General features: G+C 43.3%; 2 protein-coding genes across 2 annotated transcripts in view; both read left to right on the forward strand.

Moving 5' to 3' along the window:
• The window catches only part of LOC127528849 (uncharacterized), a 479443-nt gene that overhangs the window by 181732 nt on the left and 274264 nt on the right, over nucleotides 1-23447 (forward strand). The window lies entirely within an intron of this gene.
• On the forward strand, nucleotides 4482-5951 carry LOC114644968 (fascin-like). The gene has a single exon (XM_051929443.1). It carries the CDS (start codon nucleotides 4482-4484, stop codon nucleotides 5949-5951), a length of 1470 nt encoding a protein of 489 aa, XP_051785403.1.

The raw sequence follows: 23447 nt of genomic DNA on the forward strand, positions 1-23447 counted from the left end.
GCCTTTTCATGGAGCCAGGCCTGGGAGAAGTGCGTGCAGGTGTGCACATACCATGGACTCCAGTCAGACACAGCCCAAAAACTTAACATGAGACTGCCCTCCTGTTGACTCGCCACCTGCAGAAGGAATTGGAACCTGGTGTAATGTGACCTGGGCGGCAGTCGAAGGCCTTTGCCTTGGCAGACTGAAACCCAGACACATAAATTGACTCTTGGAAAATGGAATGTCATGTCACTTTTCGGGGGGGTATTGGGGGAGCCGGAGTTGGAGGGTGAAGCGGAGAGCTACTAACGTAACTTGATATAGTTGGGCTCACTTCTATTCACTCACTTGGTTCTGGAACCAAACCCCTCAAAAGATGCTAGACTCTCCTTTACTTTGAAGCTGCCTGGGGAGAAAGGCACGGGGCAGGAGTTGGCTTCTTATTGAGTCCTTGCCTGATTGATTCTATATTGGAGTCTGCCCCAGAGAACGAGAGTGCTGCCTCTGTGTGGCTAAAGGTCATGGAGGGAAGGACTCTGACTGCAATGTATCCCTATGCACCAAATGTCACTTCGGAGTACCAGGACTTTTTGGAGTCACTGGAGGGGATCCTGGAAAGGGTCCCAGGTGGGGACTCCATAGGTCTACTGGCAGTCATCAACATCCACGTGGGTAATGATGGAGAATTCTGGAGAGGTGTGATTGGGATGAACAGCCTCCCTGTTTTGTTATTGGACTTCTGTGCTAGACATGGTTTGTCCATAACGAATACCATGTTCAAAGATAAGGTGGCTCATAAGTTACTTGGTACCAGAGCACATTATGCCAAAGATCTAAGATACTGTTTGAGATTTTCATGGACAGGATATTAAGGCACAGCTGGGGAGGGGAGGGGGTCCAGTTTGGTGGCCTTAGAATTGCGTCACTGCTTTTTCCAGATGACACAGTCCTGTTGGCTTCATAGGACTCCAGCACATGTGAACTCCAGCACACATTGGGATGGTTTGTGACCAACTATAAAGCGGCAGGGACGAGGATAAGTGGACTGTCCTCTCAGAGTGGCAGGTGAGTTACTACCTCAAGAGTTTAAGTACCTCAGGGTCTTGTTTATGAGTGAGAGGATAAGGGACAATGAGATCAACATATGGATTGGGGCAGTGAGTGCAGTTATGTGGTTGCTATACCGATCTGTAATGGTGAAGACGAAGCTGAGTCAGCAGGGTGGCTGGCCTCTCCCTTAGAGAGAGGGTGATAGTCAATCGAAGTGGTTCATGCATCTGATATGGATGCCTCCTGGACACCTCTCTGTGGAGGATTTCTGGGCATGACTAGATAGGAGCAGACCCCAGGAAGAACCAGGGCTTGCTGGGAGGATTATATCTCCCTGATGGCCTGGGAATGCCTTGGGATCCCACAAAATGAGTTGGCAATTGTGGCGGGGTTAAAGGACATATGGCTATACTGCTAAGACTGTTGTCTCTGGGACCTGGCTTTAGGTAAGCGGTGGAAAATGAATGAATGAGTTTGAAATCAGTTATCATTTTGCAGGATGAAGGAAAGTTGTGAAAGACTAATAAATATCTAGAGGTCCATCTGAGTAATAGATTACAATTTATGGAAAGGAAAGGTGTGCGGCACAATAAGGACGAGAGAAGGCAGTTCTTTCTGAGGAGAGTCAGATCTTTTTTTTATTAAAGTTGCTAGGATGTTTTACCAGTCCATAAAACATTTCCCCATTTTTTTACTGAATATGCTTGGGTACCTAACAACCCTATATTTCATTAAATGGATCAGAGAATTTTATGTTAATTTGTTATTTGTTATTAAACACAGCTGGTGAAATCTGACAATGCTGTCTGTATTATCATTGTATTTAGCAGTGCAATAACAGATGTTTTCAATTATAAAAAAGTAACTTTAATTACTAGAAAGTATAAGCTAGAAGGTGTCTAGATTAGTATGCCAAAAATCATTCACAGATTTTAAATAAATGTACGTAAAAATGTTATCCATATTACTAACCGAGAATGGTAAACCGGATGGCATGGACGCAGGTACACGGCGATGGGACCATGAGATGTGCTGCGCAGGCGCGTACAGCGCACGTCTCATACACCGCAAGCGAAGTCGTATCCACCGTGCACGAAGGAGTCATGGCCCAAAAACGAAAGAGCTCAACTGACGTGAATGAGAAATGAAGCAACAACGCGCCCATAGCTAACGACTAACGACACAGCCACACAAAAAAGAGGATTCTGCACTGCAGCCCAGATTCAAATGGAAGAGGTTACGGAGGCCCCACAGGTCCACAAAAATAGTACGGGAGGCGCGGGAAAGTATGAAAGACAAAGGCGCCTACACAGCATAGTGAAACCCGACATAGTACGGAAGGCGCAGGCGTCACCGCCATATTGTGAGTGGCACTACTGCGGAGTGAAGGCGCAGGCGTCACCGCCATATTGTGAGTGGCACTACTGCGGAGTGAAGTTAGGAATAATTTGCTGCTTGGGATTGTACAAACCGCTGAACGCTTTACACCAAATTCAAACACAATACAGCTCAACGATACAAACACGAGCCCACCTGGATAAGATCAATGAACGCAGGTGCCTACAACGTGTGTCTGAAACTGCGGAAGCAAAGCAGGTACGGGTTCAAAACGAACGAGCTCGACTGACGGATATACAAACACGAGCCCGCCTGGATAAAATCAATGAACGCAGGCGCCTACAACGCGCGTCTGAAATGCCGCGGGCATGGCTCCAAAATGAGCGAGCTCGACTAATATATTTCAGGATACCCAACACCGGGGGTAGGCGAGCGAAGCGAGCAGGGGGCAGTGCCCCCTTGTATAGGACTAAATGTTGGTTACAGTTTTCTAGTAAAACAAGATATTTCATTTAGTTTAACACAAGGTGCATTACTATGACAAAGGATTATCTATCTATTGATCAATTTTCTGAAAACACTTATCTAATTTAGAGTCACGGAGACAAAGGTGGCGGAAGCTGTTAGAAAAGACAAGACAAGAACCAGCCCTATATGGAGTACTGTACTAGTTAATTATAGAACCCACTTGCTCAAACTCATACTCACTGACATAAGAACAGTCCTGACTTACCCATCTTTGAGTTCTCATGGAAAACTAGATCATTCAGAAAAGAGCCCTCATAGACATGTGAAGAATGTGTGACCTCCATCATGGTGAGTTGACAAAGATTTGAACCCAAAACTCTGGAACTGTGAAGCAGCAATGCTATCTATTGTATCACCATACCTGTTTTTGTACTGGCCTTTCCCATTTACAAAAGAAAATATCCATCCATCCATCCATTTTCCAACCCGCTGAATCCGAACACAGGGTCACGGGGGTCCGCTGGAGCCAATCCCAGCCAACACAGGGCACAAGGCGGGGAACCAATCCTGGGCAGGGTGCCAACCCACCGCAGGACACACACAAACACACCCACACACCAAGCACACACTAGGGCCAATTTAGAATCGCCAGTCCACCTAACCTGCATGTCTTTGGACTGTGGGAGGAAACCGGAGCACCCGGAGGAAACCCACGCAGACACGGGGAGAACATGCAAACTCCACGCAGGGAGGACCCGGGAAGCGAACCTGGGTCCCCAGGTCTCCCAACTGCGAGGCAGCAGCGCTACCCACTGCGCCACCGTGCCGCCCCAAAAGAAAATATGTATTGTGTTAATATTTAATTGATGCCTTTGTCCAAGACAATTTATAATTTCAGTATACATTGCAACTGTGCTTATAGTTGAATTACAATGAGGCTGAAACAATGAATTAAACTGGGAACATTGTGATTTTAGGAACAGTGTGTTAACCATACTGCCTGCCAACTTGTATGCCAGCAGTAGGCATTAAGACGAGTTTTTTGTCATTATAGTGCAAATATTTGTCCAAGCATCACTTAATTTTTATTTTACTTCTCCAATTGAGAATCTGAGTTACATTACATACATTTAAACCATCTTTTTGTGAAATTGAAATTACTGGCATTTTTCACTTAATTCCTCAGTGATGTAATTTTAAACTTATCAGAAAATAAATATAGAAAACCAATAACACAACAAAAAAAAAACAATTAAAACCTGGATGATAACATGGATGGATACTATCAATTAAGATACTAAGACAAGAGATGCACTACAGGAGCTGTAAGATACTCACTTTTAAATAAATGATTGTTGTATAATGGTTTTGGTAACTTAATACTTTTATTTTGATACATTCCAATAATATGAAAATGTGGGTGTTGCTTATTGTTACTAGCTTCACAATAAATCCACCATAAGATTTGAAGACATGACAGGAATTGATTCAGGGCTACAGAAATAGGCGAAGACAGCAGACAGTGTTCATAATTAGAGTTATCATAAGGGCTACTTAAAAGGAAACAAACCAAAAAAAGCTGAAGATAGATTCACTGTAAAGAAGCTTTTTTCCAATAGAGTTAGGAAACACCAATATTACTAATGGAAAACAAAAGCAGATCTTTGATTCAGAGTCAATTTGGGCTCATTAACTATAGCAAAAAATATCTTACAGCTGAGACATTTGGATTTAAAATCAATGCTTCTGCAACCAACATGAAGAAGAAACAGATCTGGACCTTGGAAAAAGATTCTAATGACTCAAATGTTGTTTTTTTGAAAAGTCATTTAGGAAGGTACTTGGCAACAGATGAATATGGAAATGTGACAGGGAACAATGCGAGTCCTTATTTCAATTGTAGGTTTATTATTGTCGCTCATGATGACGGTTGCTGGTCTCTACAGTCTGAACCTTACAAACGCTATTTAGGCGGTACTGAAGAGAATGTTACATGCTTTGCTCACACAATTACAGCAGAGGAAAAGTGGAGTGTCCACATTGCTATGCACCCTCAGGTTAATATTTACAGTTTCACCCGCAAAAGATATGCTCATCTCAATTTCAAGCAGAATGAGATTGCCATAGACAGAGATGTGCCCTGGGGAGTAGATTCTTTGATTACATTAGTTTTTCGGGACCAGAGATACAATATCCAGACTTCAGACAATCGGTTCTTGAAGAATGATGGAACACTGGCTATGAAGCCCGATAAGAACACTGGTTTCACTCTTGAATTCTGCTCAGGGAAAGTGGCATTTAGGGACTGCAATGGTAAATACTTGACTCCTTCTGGACCAAGAGGCACTATGAAATCTGGTAGGAATACCAAAGCTGGAAAAGATGAGCTATTTATCTTGGAGCAGAGCTATGCACAAGTAGTGCTTACTGCTAGTAATGAGAAGAATGTTTCTACAAGGCAAGGATTGGATCTTTCTGCTAACCAGGATGTGGAAGGAGATCAGGAAACCTTCCAAATGGAGATTAACAAGGAGACAAAAAAATGTGCTTTCCGAAATTGCAACGGGAAGTACTGGACTCTGACTGCTAATGGAGGTTTGCAGTGTACTGCATCTGAAAAGAATGCAGAGTGCTACTTTAACATAGAGTGGCATGGAAAAAAAATCACTTTAAAGGCTGTCAATGGGAAATATGTGGCAGCTAAAAAAAATGGGCAACTAGTGGCAACAATTGACATTGCAGGAAAGAGTGAAGAGTTTCTGATGAAACTAATTAACAGACCACTCATTGTGCTGCGTGGAGAGCAAGGCTTCATTGGCTGCAGGAAAATAACAGGAACGATTGATTCAAACCGTTCCTTCTACGATGTTTTTCAGCTGGAATTCCATAAAGGAGCCTATAGTTTTAAAGATTCAACTGGAAAGTACTGGATGATTGGTTCTGAATCTAATGTGGTCAGCAGCAGTGACTACCCAGTGGAGTTCCTTTTGGAGTTTTGTGACTTTGATAAATTAGCAATCAAAATAAATGGAAAGTATCTCAAGGGTGATCAAACAGGGGTGCTTAAGGCTTCAGCAGGCTCTATTGACAGTTCAGCTCTCTGGGAATTTTAAAGGTGTAATGACACGTGCACATTATCTTCCTCTATGTGAAACATGCAATGAAGGAAAACTATGACATGTGTGTGGGCTGTGCTATATTGAGATTTAGAGTTCAGTTTTAATCAGTTATTACAAGCAGTTGTATCTTAAAGAATCTTCTATCAGAAACCAAAAATATTTCATGTTTCTAGACTAGAATGTAGATTGCTGATTTATTATTGGTAAGGAATTGTTACGATATTGAACAAAAAACATTTAAACAATGTAACTACATGGCTTTTGCTTTTTTTAGTATAATTGCATAGTATACAGCAGAAATGAAATAGTTTGATAAAATAAGGCTCTTAAATAATTATAATATGCATTATTACAATTAAGGCTTGTATTTAGGATTTCCAAGTAGGTGTGCTGGTGTTAATATAACTAAATTAATTCTCACCTGTTTATACTACAGTTTTTATGTCCTAAAAAGCCATATTATCTGTATTCACTTCTCCTTTGTGGGTGTGGACTGTTTCCTATTTTTAAGGTTTTTAAATAAAGTAGATTTAATAGGAATGTGATTCTAATATATGATACTCATGGAAAATAGTCACAAGCAATGTTTTCTCCAGCACATATAATTATATAAAAACAATGCCATATTCATAATTTCAAAATAGAAAGAATAAATTGTCAGTGCTAACAAGTTTATAGGGACAGTAACACAGAATAGAAAATCTACAAAAATATGTAATGTAATGAAAATCTAAATCAAATCTGAAGATAAAAAAAAGAATAGAAAGTAACCAAAAATATTTGCAGGACTACAAGCAAATGAAGTTTAAATAAAAAATCAGTAGTGGTCTCCCCTAGACTTTCTCGTATACTCAGATATAGATATTTGAGGAGTAAACCACAGGACAATAATTATATTTTTATATTATGTACATTAAAGAACCATCAACAACAAATCAAATCAAATTAATTATATATTGAACAATTATTATAAAAGTAAATTTGAATAAATCGGACTCTGCAGCTGCATGAATAAAAGGTAAAGTACCACTTCCGGTTAACGGAAATAGCCCAAAAGTTGGTAGTAATCTACGTTTTATACCTAACACTTGTATGCAAAATATGGTTGACCTAAGTGAAAGCGGACTCAAGTTATTGTGTTTACACACACACACACACACACACACACACATACACATGCACACACGCACACACACGCACAAACACACAGAGAGACACACAGACATAATTCCAAAAATGGTCTTTTCAGACTCTCCCTGCGTGGAGTTTGCTTGTTCTCCCCGTGTCTGCCCCCAGTCCCTCCGGGTGCTCCGGTTTCCTCCCATGGTCCAAAGACATGCAGGTTAGGTGTATTGGCGATCCTAAATTGTCCCTAGTGTGTGCTTGGTGTGTGTATGTGTGTGTCCTGCGGTGGGTTGGCTCCCTGCCCTGGATTGGTTCCTGCCTTGTGCCCTGTGCTGGCTGGGATTGGCTCCAGCAGACCCCCGTGACCCTGTTAGGATATAGTGGGTTGGAAAATGGATGGATGGATGGATATGTGTTTTCAGACTCAGGGAGGTCTAAAATGTTGGGATTCATCAAAATCTCAAAATGGAATTTTTGGAGGATTCCAATACTTTCCCTATACTTTGTATACGAGAAAGTAAAAAAAAACCTAGGGAGTAAATTCTCCTGAAGTCAGAGATACACATGTATAAATAAAACACCTGTTTAAACAAAATAGATTACATTTAATAGCTAAAAATTGACCCACATGTAGATGTTAGCATGTGTAGAAATCATTACAAGTAAGACATTCTGTAGGGATTTATTACTTTAGGTGCATGTTATACAGAAAAAATGTTCTTTACACCTAATTGGACATTATCCTTTTGGTTAGAGTTTCATTTGTGCACCATGTTTTCTGCACTATAGCAACATATTGCAACATACTGCACATTTTCGACTGCTTTTCATTCCAACTCTTTTCCTCATATATATGCATTCCAGAGTGGGCAAAAGGCTGGAATATTATGTGAGTTGGTGAGCTGAAATAAGATCCATTTGTAGTCTCTACCATCAGCCAACATCTGGGGACAATTGTGGAGCTAGCCCTCTCAATGTCACCTTATAACAGCAGTTAATCAAGATAGGGTGACATCTGTGCAATCTTGCCAGAATAAGAGATCCATGGAAGGATGTCTGGTTTATACTTCGTTACAAGAACACCAACTCTGCTTATCATGTCATGTCATTGTCTAACCTGCTTAATCCAGACCAGGGGCGTTGGGGGTGGTTGGGTGGTTGGAGCCCGTCCCACCTAGCATAGGATACATGGCAAGAACAAACCCTGAACAGGGTGACAGTCCATTGCAGGACAAACAACCACACACATACCTACACACCAAACACACACCGCATAGCTAATTTAGCGTTGCCAATTCACCTAACCTGCATGTCTTTGGACACTGGGAGGAAACCCACAGAGACACATGGAAAATATGCAAACTCTACGCAGGGAGGACCCATGATGGTGAGGCAGCAGCGCCAGCACTGCTCCATTGTGCCACCTCTGATAATTATGCTGAGGCAAATATGAGCAACAAAGTCACAGGCTTTGACGACGATTTGAAAGTAAACTCCAATCCAATGAGCACCCTTACACTAGTTGAGCACTCTTTGCTTTCTGATGTAATTACCCATACAATCATATGTATAAGTATCCCTGTGTGACTGTTCAAAGTCCTGCTCTGAGCCAGTGAAAGAACCCACATTACGGTAAAGTAAAAAAATCCTTACTTAAAGGTGAGAATCTGGATGCCTAAGCCCTGCATCATTAAAAAAGGTACAAATCCAAAACTGTATAATACATTGACTTTTTATTTTTTCTGAAAGAACCTTTCCTATACACAGTTACAAAGGAAATAGTAAACCACACTGAACAAAAACACTTTACATTATGGACACTGTCATGCATTTGCGTCAGTGGATCTCCCTCAGGGCTCCTCTAGGGTATGCGATACCACCCCAGTACGAGAGGAGCTGCTGACACTAATCATGTCCTCTTCTATTCCCTCCACAGCACTTAGAAGATGCCCAGTAAGGGCACCTGACTCTGCCCCTTCTGGTCTCCCACCTATAAATCACGGGTTCGGCAGAATGAGGCGTCACTTTGTGAGAAGAGCACACCATAGGGTGGAGCTCCAGCATTCTTGACTTCCAGAAGGATCCTAACTTTGAAGCCCATATATGGCTATCTTTAATTTTCTGCTTGTTTTCAATGCCCCTGCACCATAGAGCACTTGGGCTTTTTGTTGGATTTTCAGTTCAAAGTAAATGGGGACAACTGGGTTGGTGCCCCAGCATTTATGGAACAGACTTGTGTTATCTCACTCCATCACAACACATACAATGAACCAGATGACAAAGACAAATCGCAGCACTACACCACAGTCAGTGTCCTTCAAAGAAACCAAAATTAAAGCATTAAAACATTCTAAAGCCTGGGCAGCCTTAAACTGCTTTTTATGAGATAAGATAAATTCAAACCTTAAGTAGCTAGAAAACAGTAAAACTATTACTATTTTGCTTACCATGTTGAGCTGTTACTGAATCACAAGGTTAGCAAAAACTGTGTCAGGTGAACTTCAGTTTTTATAATGTTTTGAATATAAATAAACAAAATAATAATAAAATTAATTGAGAGAGCCTTTTGTCAGAATGTAACAGTTTAATCTCATCCATAGTTGTGCATCAGAACAAGAGAAAAACCAACAATGATTTTACTTTCATGCCATGTGTCTTTTGTTTTTTCATCTCTGATGTTTTATTTTTTATGACCCTGTGTATTTGTAGTGCATAATAAATATGAGTAATTATCTTGTTTTTATTATGTCAATACATTATATTAATCCCAATTCACAAAGAAAGGCAAAGACCATTTATTTTTAATTGAATTTCTTACTGAATAGCATCTTTAATTATTGACTTGGGTTGTTTGCAGAGTATGTGAATTTTTCAAAAGTTGTTTATAGTTAGAAAATGGGAATGGCCAATATGGCATTAAATAAGTGATCAATACACTTTTCCATATTAATACTTCATATTAATACTAAGATGAATTTTCTAGTCATGTGGTGGAAATCAGTGTATATTCCTGAGTAAAAGAGAAGAAAAATAGATGGCTAATAATGTTGTCTGATTGATTTGAAAGAGAGCACCTACAGTATGAAAAGAAGGGGATGTTTTTCATATTCATACAAACTCATACAGGCTATAACAAGGCTTCTTTCAAGATTTTTTGCTTAGTAAAATTAGTATTCTTTGTAGTTTTCGTATGTGTTATTAATTTGTAAACCGAAAAGAGAATATGAAATTTAATCATTTTTAAAATAAGCTTAATAATGGATGGACATCATATAATATGATTTCAGCTCAGTTCAGTTTTTTATCATAATATTTTAAATGTAATAAAAACTCTTAATTGCTTGCACTAATGGTGCAGAAATATCAGAATGTAGCACATACATACTACAACAGCATAGTCATGCAAACACAGATCACCAAACAAAGCAAAGGATACAGGTCAGTCAGTCAGTCATTATCCAACCCGCTATATCCTAACTCAGGGTCACGGGGGTCTGTTGGAGCCAATCCCAGCCAACACACGGCGCAAGGCAGGAACAAACCCCGGGCAGGGTGCCAGCCCACTGCAGAAGGCGACAGGTGTCAACAATAAATAAATTACCAGTATCATTTAATCATTCACTTACTAACTGTACACACTGTCTAATTTAAGGTTGCTGTGCCTGTCAGAAGAAAATCTAAATGGAATTCTGATGCATTTCATAACTCTAACTGCATAATAGTGCTGAGTGCCACAGTCTGCCCTTTTTACATTATGGAAATCCAGGACACAAATAGAAAAAGCACTAAAAGTCAAAACAAAAGCCCATGCAAAAAAAGATAATTATAAGAATATTGCAAAAATAGTAAAAATACATCAAGCATCCCCAAACCCCAAATATTCAAATGAATATGTATTTTATTTTGAAATATTACTGTCCCAATTTTTAAATTAGATTTCAGCATTTGTGTAATAAATGAAGGAAAAATCAGTTGCTGAATGTAGTGATTGAAAGATTTTCATATAACATCATATCTGATCCTGATCACACTGTCATTCTATGTGTCTTACTATATGTTACAATGTTAGCGTCTTTTCTCTTTTCCAAAGCTTTGGTGATCCAAAGTATAAGTATTTGTGTTATGGCAGGATGCAGGGGCACCAATGTATGTTAGAGAAAGAAACTGTCTGAAGGAAGCATTTGATACTCTCCCAGGATGATAAAGAGCAGGTAATAAGGCTACGTCACTAACCCTTTTCTTGTAAAGTGACAGAAGATGAGGTGGAAGTGTCGGAACTGGCAACACCTAGAGTGCATACAGATCCAAAAAGGGAATGTCACTGTCCCAGTGATAAGCACCCTATTAACCTGACCTTACCCTATTATAGCAACAGAATTCTCAGAAATGCAGAGACACCAGCAGCCACTAGCTGAAGCCATCCCTGTTTCTTTGAGGTGATTCTTTCAAAAAAATTACCCTAGGAGGCAGTTTGAAGCTGGAAAGGCAGGCCCTGATGTGTATATATATACAGTATATATATATATATATATATATATATATATATGTACAGTGCCTCCGGAAAGTATTTTCAGCGCATCACTTTTTCCACATTTTGTTATGTTACAGCCTTATTCCAAAATGGATTAAATTCATTTTTTTCCTCAGAATTCTACACACAACACCCCATAATGACAACATGAAAAAAGTTTACCTGAGGTTTTTGAAAATTTATTAAAAATAAAAAAACTGAGAAATCACATGTACATAAGTATTCACAGCCTTTGCTCAATACTTTGTCGATGCACCTTTGGCAGCAATTACAGCCTCAAGTCTTTTTGAATATGATGCCACAAACTTGGCACACCTATCCTTGGCCAGTTTCGCCCATTCCTCTTTGCAGCACCTCTCAAGCTCCATCAGGTTGGATGGGAAGTGTCAGTGCACAGCCATTTTAAGATCTCTCCAGAGATGTTCAATCAGATTCAAGTCTGGGCTCTGGCTGGGCCACTCAAGGACATTCACAGAGTTGTCCTGAAGCCACTCCTTTGATATCTTGGCTGTGTGCTTAGGGTCATTGTCCTGCTGAAAGATGAACCGTCGCCCCAGTCTGAGGTCAAGAGCGCTCTGGAGCAGGTTTTCATTCAGGATGTCTCTGTACATTGCTGCAGTCATCTTTTCCTTTATCCTGACTAGTCTCCCAGTCCCTGCCGCTGAAAAACATCCCCACAGCATGATGCTGCCACCACCATGCTTTACTGTAGGGATGGTATTGGCCTGGTGATGAGCAGTGCCTGGTTTTCTCCAAACATGACGCCTGGCATTCACATCAGAGAGTTCAATCTTTGTCTCATCAGACCAGAGAATTTTCTTTCTCATGGTCTGAGAGTCCTTCAGGTGCCTGTTGGCAAACTCCAGGCGGGCTGCCATGTGCCTTTTACTAAGGAGTGGCTTCCGTCTGGCCACTCTACCATACAGGCTGATTGGTGAATTGCTGCAGAGATGGTTGTCCTTCTGTAAGGTTCTCCTCTCTCCACAGAGGACCTCTGGAGCTCTGACAGAGTGACCATCGGGTTCTTGGTCATCTCCCTGACTAAGGCCCTTCTCCCCCGATCGCTCAGTTTAGATGGCCGGCCAGCTCTAGGAAGAGTCCTGGTGGTTTCGAACTTCTTCAATTTACGGATGATGGAAGCCACTGTGCTCATTGGGACCTTCAAAGCAGCAGAAATTTTTCTGTAACCTTCCCCAGATTTGTGCCTCGAGACAATCCTGTCTCGGAGGCCTACAGACAATTCCTTTGACTTCATGCTTGGTCTGTGCTCTGACATGAACTGTCAACTGTGGGACCTTATTTAGACAGGTGTGTGCCTTTCCAAATCATGTCCAACCAACTGAATTTACCACAGGTGGACTCCAATTAAGCTGCAGAAACATCTCAAGGATGATCAGGGGAAACAGGATGCACCTGAGCTCAATTTTGAGCTTCATGGCAAAGGCTGTTAATACTTATGTACACGTGCTTTCTCAATTTTCTTATTTTAAATAAAATTGCAAAAATTTCAAGTAAACTTTTTTCACGTTGTCATTATGGGGTGTTGTGTGTAGAATTCTGAGGAAAAAAATGAATTTAATCCATTTTGGAATAAGGCTGTAACATAACAAAATGTGGAAAAAGTGATGCGCTGTGAATACTTTCCGGATGCACTGTATATATATATATATATATATATATATATATATATATATATATATATATATATATTTGGGGCAGCCACCCATATAATTTGGTATCCTGGCTGCAAAGTTGCTTTTCAATAATAACACAGCACTGATGTGTACAAAACCAAGTCCAAAAAGAGCTGAGGGAATAGAGAAAAGGTGCAGGCTTTTAAAGGGGAAAACAGGAAGTGAGGTCATAGGGATCGGGCTCATGTTCTTCAGCCATTGGTTCGAGCCCGGACGTGACATCACAGGGGCCGGAGAAGGCAAGGTTTACTTCCATAGGCTCGGTCCCGGAAGTGACATCAAGAGAGTCATGTGGAATCTACCGTGAATGGTCTCCAGAAAAGGGAGAAAAAGAGCCAGTGCACTCTGCCACATCCCGGCATGCCTCGGAACTGCTTTTACTCAAGCCCTTTAGCTGCCTCCCATGCACACGTGTGTGACAATATATATATATATATATATATGTTTATATATATATATATATATGTATATATATATATATATATATATATATATATATATATATATATATATATATATATATATCCCCTCCTTTAACCGCCACCTTATCGTGGTGGAGGGGTTTGCGTGTTCCAATGATCCTAGGAGCTCTGTTGTCCGGGGCTTTATGCCCCTGGTAGGGCCACCCAAGGCAAACTGGTCCTAGGTGAGGGATGAGACAAAGAGCGGTTAAACAAACCTCCTATGATGAAAAACAATTTTGGATGGCGTTTTCCTTTGCCCGGACGCGGGTCATCGGGGCCCCACTCTGGAGCCAGGCCTGGAGGTGGGGCTCGATGGCGAGCACCTGGTGGCCGGGCCTGCACCCATGGGGCTCGGCCGGGCACAGCCCGAAGAGGCAACGTGGGTCCCCCTTCCCATGGGCTCACCACCTATGGGAGGGGCCATGGAGGTCGGGTGCAGTGTGAGTTGGGTGGTGGCCGAAGGCGGGGACCTTGGCGGTCCGATCCTCGGCTACAGAAGCTGGCTCTTGGGACGTGGAATGTCACCTCTCTGAAGGGGAAGGAGCCTGAGCTAGTGCGCGAAGTTGAGAGGTTCCGGCTAGATATAGTTGGACTCACCTCGACGCACAGCTTGGACTCTGGAACCAATCTCCTTGAGAGGGGCTGGACTCTGTACCGCTCTGGAGTTGCCCCCGGTGAGAGGCGCCGAGCGGGTGTGGGTATACTTATTGCCTCCCGACTTGGAGACTGTACATTGGGGTTTACCCCGGTGGACGAGATGGTAGCCTCCCTTCGCCTTCGGGTGGGGGGACGGGTCCTAACTGTTGTTTGTGCGTATGCACCGAACAGCAGTTCGGAGTACCCACCCTTTTTGGAGTCCCTGGAGGGTGTGCTAGAGGGCATACATTCTGGGGACTCCCTCGTTCTGCTGGGAGACTTCAATGCTCATGTGGGCAATGACAGTGAGACCTGGAAGGGCGTGATTGGGAGGAATGGCTCTCCCGATCTGAACCCGAGCGGTGTTTTGTTATTGGACTTCTGTGCTCGTCACGGATTGTCCATAACGAACACCATGTTCAAGCATAGGGGTGTTCATATGTGCACTTGGCACCAGGACACCCTAGGCCTCAGTTCGATGATCGACTTTGTGGTCATGTCGTCGGACTTGCGGCCACATGTCTTGGACACTCGGGTGAAGAGAGGGGCGGAGCTGTCAACTGATCACCACCTGGTGGTGAGTTGGCTTCGATGGTGGGGGAGGATCCCGGTCAGGCGTGGTAGGCCCAAACGTGTTGTGAGGGTCTGCTGGGAACGTCTGGCAGAGCCCCCTGTCAGAAGTAGCTTCAACTCCCACCTCCGGCAGAACTTCGACCACATCCCGAGGGAGGTGGGGGACATTGAGTCCGAATGGGCCATGTTCCGTGCCTCTATTGTTGAGGCAGCTGACTGGAGCTGTGGCCGTAAGGTGGTCGGTGCCTGTCGTGGCGGCAATCCCCGAACCCGTTGGTGGACACCGACGGTGAAGGATGCCGTCAAGCTGAAGAAGGAGTCCTACAGGACCCTTTTGTCCTGTGGGACCCTGGAGGCAGCTGATAGGTACCGGCAGGCCAAGCGGAATGCGGCTTTGGTGGTTGCTGAGGCAAAAACTCGGGCGTGGGAGGAGTTTGGGGAGGCCATGGAGAACGACTTTCGGACGGCTGTGCAGTGTCAACACTGTATATGGTGGGGATGGTGCGCTGCTGACCTTGACTCGGGACGTTGTGGGTCGGTGGGGGGAGTACTTCGAAGACCTCCTCAATCCCTTTAACATGCCTTCCAATGAGGAAGCAGAGCCTGGGGACTCAGAGGTGGGCTCCCCCATCTCTGGGACTGAGGTCACCGAGGTGGTCAAAAAACTCCTTGGTGGCAGGGCCCCGGGGGTGGATGAGATACGCCCGGAGTTCCTCAAGGCTCTGGATGTTGTAGGACTGTCTTGGTTGACACGCCTCTGCAACATCGCATGGACATCAGGGACAGTGCCTCTGGATTGGCAGACCGGGGTGGTGGACTACCTCTTTAAGAAGGGGGATCGGAGGGTGTGTTCCAACTACAGAGGGATCACACTCCTCAGCCTCCCTGGAAAAGTCTATTCAGGGGTCCTGGAGAGGAGGGTCCGTCGGATAGTCGAGCCTCGGATTCAGGAGGAACAGTGTGGTTTTCGTCCTGGTCGCGGAACAGTGGACCAGCTCTATACCCTTAGCAGGGTCCTGGAGGGTGCATGGGAGTTTGCCCAACCAGTCTACATGTGTTTTGTGGACTTGGAAAAGGCATTCGACCGTGTCCCTCGGGGAATCCTGTGGGGGGTACTCCGAGAGTATGGGGTACCGGCCCCCCTGATAAGGGCTGTTCGATCCCTGTACAATCGGTGTCAGAGCTTGGTCCGCATTGCCGGCAGTAAGTCGAACCCGTTTCCAGTGAGAGTTGGACTCCGCCAGGGCTGCCCTTTGTCACCGATTCTGTTCATAACTTTTATGGATAGAATTTCTAGGCGCAGCCAGGGTGTTGAGGGGGTCCGGTTTGGTGGACTCAGGATTGGGTCACTGCTTTTTGCAGATGATGTTGTCCTGTTTGCTTCATCAGGCCGTGATCTTCAGCTCTCTCTGGATCGGTTCGCAGCCGAGTGTGAAGCGGCTGGGATGAGAATCAGCACCTCCAAATCCGAGACCATGGTCCTCAGCCGGAAACGGGTGGAGTGCCCTCTCAGGGTTGGTAGCGAGATCCTGCCCCAAGTGGAGGAGTTCAAATATCTCGGGGTCTTGTTCATGAGTGAGGGAAGAATGGAGCGTGAGATCGACTGGCGGATCGGTGCGGCATCCGCAGTAATGCGGGCGCTGCATCGGTCTGTCGTGGTGAAAAAAGAGCTGAGCCGCAAGGCGAAGCTCTCAATTTACCAGTCGATCTATGTTCCTACCCTCACCTATGGTCATGAACTATGGGTAGTGACCGAAAGAACGAGATCGCGAATACAAGCGGCTGAAATGAGTTTCCTCCGCAGGGTGTCTGGGCTTTCCCTTAAAGATAGGGTGAGAAGCTCAGTCATCCGGGAGGGGCTACTCCGCATCGAGAGGAGTCAGATGAGGTGGCTCGGGCATCTGATCAGGATGCCTCCTGGACGCCTCCCTGGTGAGGTGTTCCGGGCACGTCTAACCGGGAGGAGGCCCCGGGGAAGACCCAGGACAAGCTGGAGGGACTATGTCTCTCGACTGGCCTGGGAACGCCTTGAGATTCTCCCGGAAGAGCTAGAAGAAGTGGCCGGGGAGAGGGAAGTCTGGGCATCTCTGCTCAAGCTGCTGCCCCCGTGACCCGACCTCGGATAAGCGGGAGACAATGGATGGATGGATGGATATATATATATATATATATATATATATATATATATATATATATATATATATATATATATGTATATAAATACAGTGGGGCAAAAAAGTATTTAGTCAGCCACCAATTGTGCAAGTTCTCCCACTTAAAAAGATGAGAGAGGCCTGTAATTTTCATCATAGGTATACCTCAACAATGAAAGACAAAATGAGAAAAAAATCCAGAAAATCACATTGTCTGATTTTTAAAGAGTTTATTTGCAAATTATGGTGGAAAATAAGTATTTGGTCACCTACAAACAAGCAAGATTTCTGGCTCTCACAGACCTGTAACTTCTTCTGTAAGAGGCTCCTCTGTCCTCCACTCGTTACCTGTATTAATGGCACCTGTTTGAACTCGTTATCAATATAAAAGACACCTGTCCACAACCTCAAACAGTCACACTCCAAACTCCACTATGGCCAAGACCAAAGAGCTGTCAAAGGACACCAGAAACAAAATTGTAGACCTGCACCAGGCTGGGAAGACTGAATCTGCAAAAGGTAAGCAGCTTGGTGTGAAGAAATCAACTGTGGGAGCAATTGTTAGAAAATGGAAGACATACAAGACCACTGATAATCTCCCTTGATCTGGGACTCCACGCAAGATCTCACCCCGTGGGATCACAATGATCACAAGAACGGTGAGCAAAAATCCCAGAACCACACGGGGGGACCTAGTGAATGACCTGCAGAGAGCTGGGACCAAAGTAACAAAGGCTACCATCAGTAACACACTACGCCGCCAGGGACTCAAATCCTGCAGTGCCAGACGTGTCCCCCTGCTTAAGCCAGTACATGTGCAGGCCCGTCTGAAGTTTGCTAGAGAGCATTTGGATGATCCAGAAGAGGATTGGGAGAATGTCATATGGTCAGATGAAACCAAAATAGAACTTTTTGGTAAAATCTCTACTCGTCGTGTTTGGAGGAGAAAGAACACCATACCTACTGTAAAGCATGGGGGTGCAAACATCATGCTTTGGGGCTGTTTTTCTGCAAAGGGACCAGGACGACTGATCCGTGTAAAGGAAAGAATGAATGGGGCCATGTATCGTCAGATTTTGAGTGAAAACCTCCTTCCATCAGCAAGGGCATTGAAGATGAAACATGGCTGGGTCTTTCAGCATGACAATGATCCCAAACACACCGCCCGGGTAACGAAGGAGTGGCTTCGTAAGAAGCATTTCAAGGTCCTGGAGTGGCCTAGCCAGTCTCCAGATCTCAACCCCATAGAAAATCTTTGGAGGGAGTTGAAAGTCCGTGTTGCCCAGCGACAGCCCCAAAACATCACTGCTCTAGAGGAGATCTGCATGGAGGAATGGGCCAAAATACCAGCAACAGTGTGTGAAAACCTTGTGAAGACTTACAAAAAATGTTTGACCTCTGTCATTGCCAACAAAGGGTAGATAAGAAAGTATTGAGATGAACTTTTGTTATTGACCAAATACTTTTTTTCCACCATAATTTGCAAAAAAATTCTTCAAAAATCAGACAATGCGATTTTCTGGATTATTTTTTCTCATTTTGTCTCTCATAGTTGAGGTATACCTATGATGATAATTACAGGCCTCTCTCATCTTTTTAAGTGGGAGAACTTGCACAATTGGTGGCTGACTAAATACTTTTTTGCCCCACTGTATATATATTGTCACAGGTGGCTGGGGGGGGGGGCACCGCCCTGGTGGCTATGGGGACCACGGGTACAGAGCTTTGAAGCTCAACCCTGTAGGTTCCCGTGGTCACCACCAGGGGGCACCACAATGCCTTTGGAGCCCTGGACCTCAGCACTTCCGTCACACCCAGAAGTGTTTGGGGGAAGAGAACCGGGGACACCCTGAGTGCTTCCGAGTGCGCAGCCGGCGTTTCCGCTATACTAGGGAGTGCCGGCGGAAGATTGTTGGGAGGCACCTGGAGCACATCCGGGTGATTATAAAAGGGGCCGCCTCCCTCCGTTCGTGGGCTGGAGTCGGGAGGTCGAGAGACGAGGTCTTGGAGGAGGCAAGGAGGAAGCATGAAGAGAGTGAGGCATTTTGTTATTGGCCTGGACTTTTGGGGACTTTGGGGATTTGTGTTGCACCTTGTAAATAATAGTATGGCTAATAAACGTGTGTTGGGTGATTTAAACATGTCTGCCTGTCTGTGTCAGGGCCGAGCTCCACAATATATATATATATATATATATATATATATATATATATATATATATATATATATATATATATATATATATATATATATATATATATATATATACTAGGGGGCTTTGCCCCCTGCTCGCTTCGCTCGCCAACCCCTGTGTTTGTTTTCCAGATACACACTTTTAAGATTTTTTTTTCTTTGAATTGTTGCTATTTCATTAGTTTCACTTTTATTTCAGAATGTCTGTAAAAACAATATTTGTAATCTTGCGAGTCCCAATATGCTGAATCTTTTTAATGAGGTCAGGACAGGTTTCTCTGTTTGGAATTTCAACACAGACAAAACGATCTACATCATCAGTAGTTAATAATTTTTTTTTACAAAGTAAAAAAGTAAGTAGAGTTCTGCATTGGACTCCTGTCTGTAAAGTTGTGCTATTTTCCTCTCACAGTTCCAAAGGTACATGGAGTTACCAAGGTGATACCCCAGCTTTTGTCTAGGTTTTTGTACAAGAGCTAGACAGAACGTTTTTGACTCCTGGGGTAATTTTAGCTTTTTAAATTAGCAGACAGATAAATATATATACACTAACAAAGTAACCAATAAATGCATGTGCGGTAAACCCCGTTTTTGAAATTCTCAAGATTCCTTATTTGTCACATGCATAGTTATACAGGACAACACACAGTGAAATGCATCCTGATCCGTTTATCAAAAACTGTGCAAAGTTAGAAGAATATCAGTTAGATTAACAAAAAGTCATAGACTGAAAGATAACAGTATAGTAGAACATAATAAATACGTAAAATTATGTGAATAAAGTAGAATTAAGTGTTAAGGTGCAATAGTGTAGTAATTATTGTGCAAAACCAAAGTTAGACTGGTGCAAATTTAAATGAGGCAGTTTGTTTGTTTGCGCTACTGTGATCTTTACTTTTTTTTTTATATTTTCTAATTTTCCTACTTTCATATCCTTTAACTTTCTCCACATGTGTATTTTTTTTTTTTTTGAGCCTTTCTAATTTCACTGGTTTCATAGTCTTTAACCTGCTCTGCATGTGTTTAGTGCCAACGTTTGTAAACGTCTTTATGAAGTTCTACTTTGTCATTTTACTCATTGTCTTTTAATTCTGAGCCCTACAGTACAATACATAGAACAGAATAAATCCTCAATACAGTATAAAAATAAAAATTCTAGAAATACGGAGTAGAATTTCACATTAGATGATATCACATAATATGCTTTGGATTTGTTTTAAGTCCTGGAGACCTCATTCATCAAGCTGCCTCCCCCATTTTGCCATTCCACATCTGAAATAGCACTAATCCGATGAAAGGACCCCTCATTCTCACGTCCCCATTCATCAGGGATGACTTTACCTTAGGCAGGCAATCTACAATTTAAAGAGATTGTTATTTTCTTGTGAATTGTTACATATGCATTATTTTCACTTTTACTTTAAAAACTTTTGTAAAAACAATACTTGTTTCTTTATTTCCTGCCCCGTGCAAGGTTACATCTCTTTCTTCCCAGACGTATAATACTGCTCGTGTTGTGAAGGGTGTTGCGGCTGAACGTACGCTAAGGATATGCTTTTGGATCATTTACTGTCTTTTTGCTGCTTGCTAGCTGCCTCTTCTGCCTGTCGCATGTCGTTGTTTTAAGAGCTCGGAGTACATGATGCTTGCCTGCCAAAAGCAATCCAACAACTGCTAGCTTAGAGGTCTGTTGACTTGTTTTAAATGATGGCTCACTGCCTGGTCTCGCGTGACGTTGTAAAAGCAATACCTGTCTTTTATTTCTGGCCCACGCCCATGCGTCTGATGTTTATGGTCCCCGCAAGACGCACCGTGGCAAGTCTCCTTGGTCTTTAAAATGTCTTTCGAGATTATCACGTATCGTAGACTATCAGGACGGTGGACAGGATTTCTTTTTATAATATATATATATATAGAGAGAGAGAGACAGAAATTACTTAAAAGCAATGTTTTATGGTGAGTCTTTAGTAGGCAAGTGGACAAGCCACTCCACAGGATAGACTGGAGTTCAAGACTTGTGTAATCGGCCTCAGAATAGTTTGTTATGTTTGTTACCTTTGTTTATGTTTTACTTTGTGTTCTCCTTTATCTATATTCTGCCCTATCTTTATTTTATGTTAATAATTAGCTGTCTTTTGTGGCTCTGCCCACATATTAGTGAAACAGGACAAACATTAAAAATCAATTAAAAAAAAATGTAATTCTGGCCAAGTGGAAGGTAGGTACACTCCAACGGCCAACATTGGCACTGTATCCGATCATGTTCAGTTCTGATGGGAGAGCGTCCCCTGTGTGGGGAGAAAAGCATGCGGCCATGATATCTCTGACATTCAGCAGCTACCCTCTAAAACACATGTAGCTCTGATCTCTCTCTCAAAAACATCAAAAGGTACTCCTTAACAATCTGTAGATGATAATGTCTGTTGAACAAATTAGTATCGCTAGCTAAGCAGAGGCAAGGTACGCTCCAACACATGGCAAGAGGTAGACCTACTTGAATGGAGGCTGGTGCGTGAGTGAGGAGGGCCTTGTCCCCCTGCCCACGGCCTGCAGCCTCTCTCTTGGATTCGTGCAAATAAATTGGTACCGCAAGCGAACTATGATACTTAGCACAATGAGAGAAGTTGCAAAAACAACTGGAATGTTCAAGCAAATTATAGAAAAAAGCCTGATCTAAATCTGTTAAGTAGTTCTTTTGTGAAAAGTGGACAGACAGACAGATGTCGGATTATATATATATATATATACAAGGGGGCTCCGCCCCCTGCTCGCTTCGCTCGCCTACCCCCGGCGTTTTGAACCCGCGCCCGCTGGGCAGCCACGTGTGAGGATGATGCACGTTTAATACAGAGCGTTCGCCCTTGTCACTCTGGGGCCCTCCACTGTTAATACGGAGCTCCGTCCGTACTATTATGTGGTGCATTTTGGACTACTGCGGACCCCGTAGTGTTTCCCGTTTCAGTTTGTATCTCGGTCAGTCGAGCTTTTGTTTTTGAAGCTTTTGAATTCCGGTCTTCATTATCTGTAACCTGCTGAACATGTGTTTGGCCCCCTCGTTTAACCTGTTTATGACGTTTTACTTTGCTTTCTACTCTGTCTTTCATTTCTGATCTCGCTTTATTCTGCTTTTGTTTCAATGACACTTGGTCCGTGGTGAATATATTTTCCCTTTTTCGACTAATAATTTTCATTTGTTTGCGATACTGTGATGTTTATCGTACTGTTAATAATGCATCACTGTAATGTGATTCACGTATGCTGTATAGTATGGACGTGTGAGGATGACGTATGTTTAATACGCAGCGTTCGCCCATGTCACTCTGGGTCTCCCCACTGTTACTACGAAGCTCTTTCCGAACTATTATGCGGTGCATTGTGGAGCACTGCGGACTCTGTAGTGTTTCCCGTTTCACTTCGAATCTCGTTTAGTCGAGCTCTTTCTTTTTGGAGCAGTGCCTGCCTGGTCTGCGGCATTTCAGACGCACGTTGTAGGCGCCTGCGTTCATTAATTATATCCAGGCAGGTGCGTGTTTGTGTCTCGGTCACTTGAGCTGTGTCGTGTTGAATCCGTGCCTGCTTTGCCTACGCAGTTTGAGACGCGCGTTGTAGGTGTCCACATTCATTAGATCTGTCCATGCGGGCTCGGTGTCGAAGCTGTGTTAGTTGTTGAGCTGTTTGGTTTTGGAGCCGAGACAGTTTTGCTTCCGCGGTTTCAGACGCGTGTCCGTACCATCTTGGGTTTGATGTATGAACCTTTGTGGACTCCGTAGTGTGTCCCGTTTCACTCTGGGGCGGGGCGTTGACTCCTCTTGTTTTACTATGTCTCCTCCTGCGCTTTCACCACGCATTACTGCCACTCACAATATGGCGGTGACGCCTGCGCCTTCTGTATTATGTCGGTTTTTACCATGCTGTGTAGGCGCCTTCCAACGCACGATGTAGGCGCCTGCAACTTCCGGGTCCACCTCTGCTGTGTGGTGTGGACGTTTAACTGTCGTTGTTTCTGCCTGTATATTCTGTATCTCGGTGTGCATGTGTTTCGTGCCTAGGTTTTTTTGAAGCTGTTGCATTCCAGTTTTCATCATCTGTAACCCGCTCTCCATGTGTTCGTCCCCGTTCTG

Source organism: Erpetoichthys calabaricus, chromosome 7 (assembly GCF_900747795.2).
Source record: "Erpetoichthys calabaricus chromosome 7, fErpCal1.3, whole genome shotgun sequence".
Lineage (NCBI taxonomy): Eukaryota > Metazoa > Chordata > Cladistia > Polypteriformes > Polypteridae > Erpetoichthys > Erpetoichthys calabaricus.

Excerpts from the sequence above, each read along its gene's own strand:
- LOC114644968 (XM_051929443.1), top strand. The coding sequence starts at position 4,482 with ATGGAAAACAAAAGCAGATCTTTGATTCAGAGTCAATTTGGGCTCATT.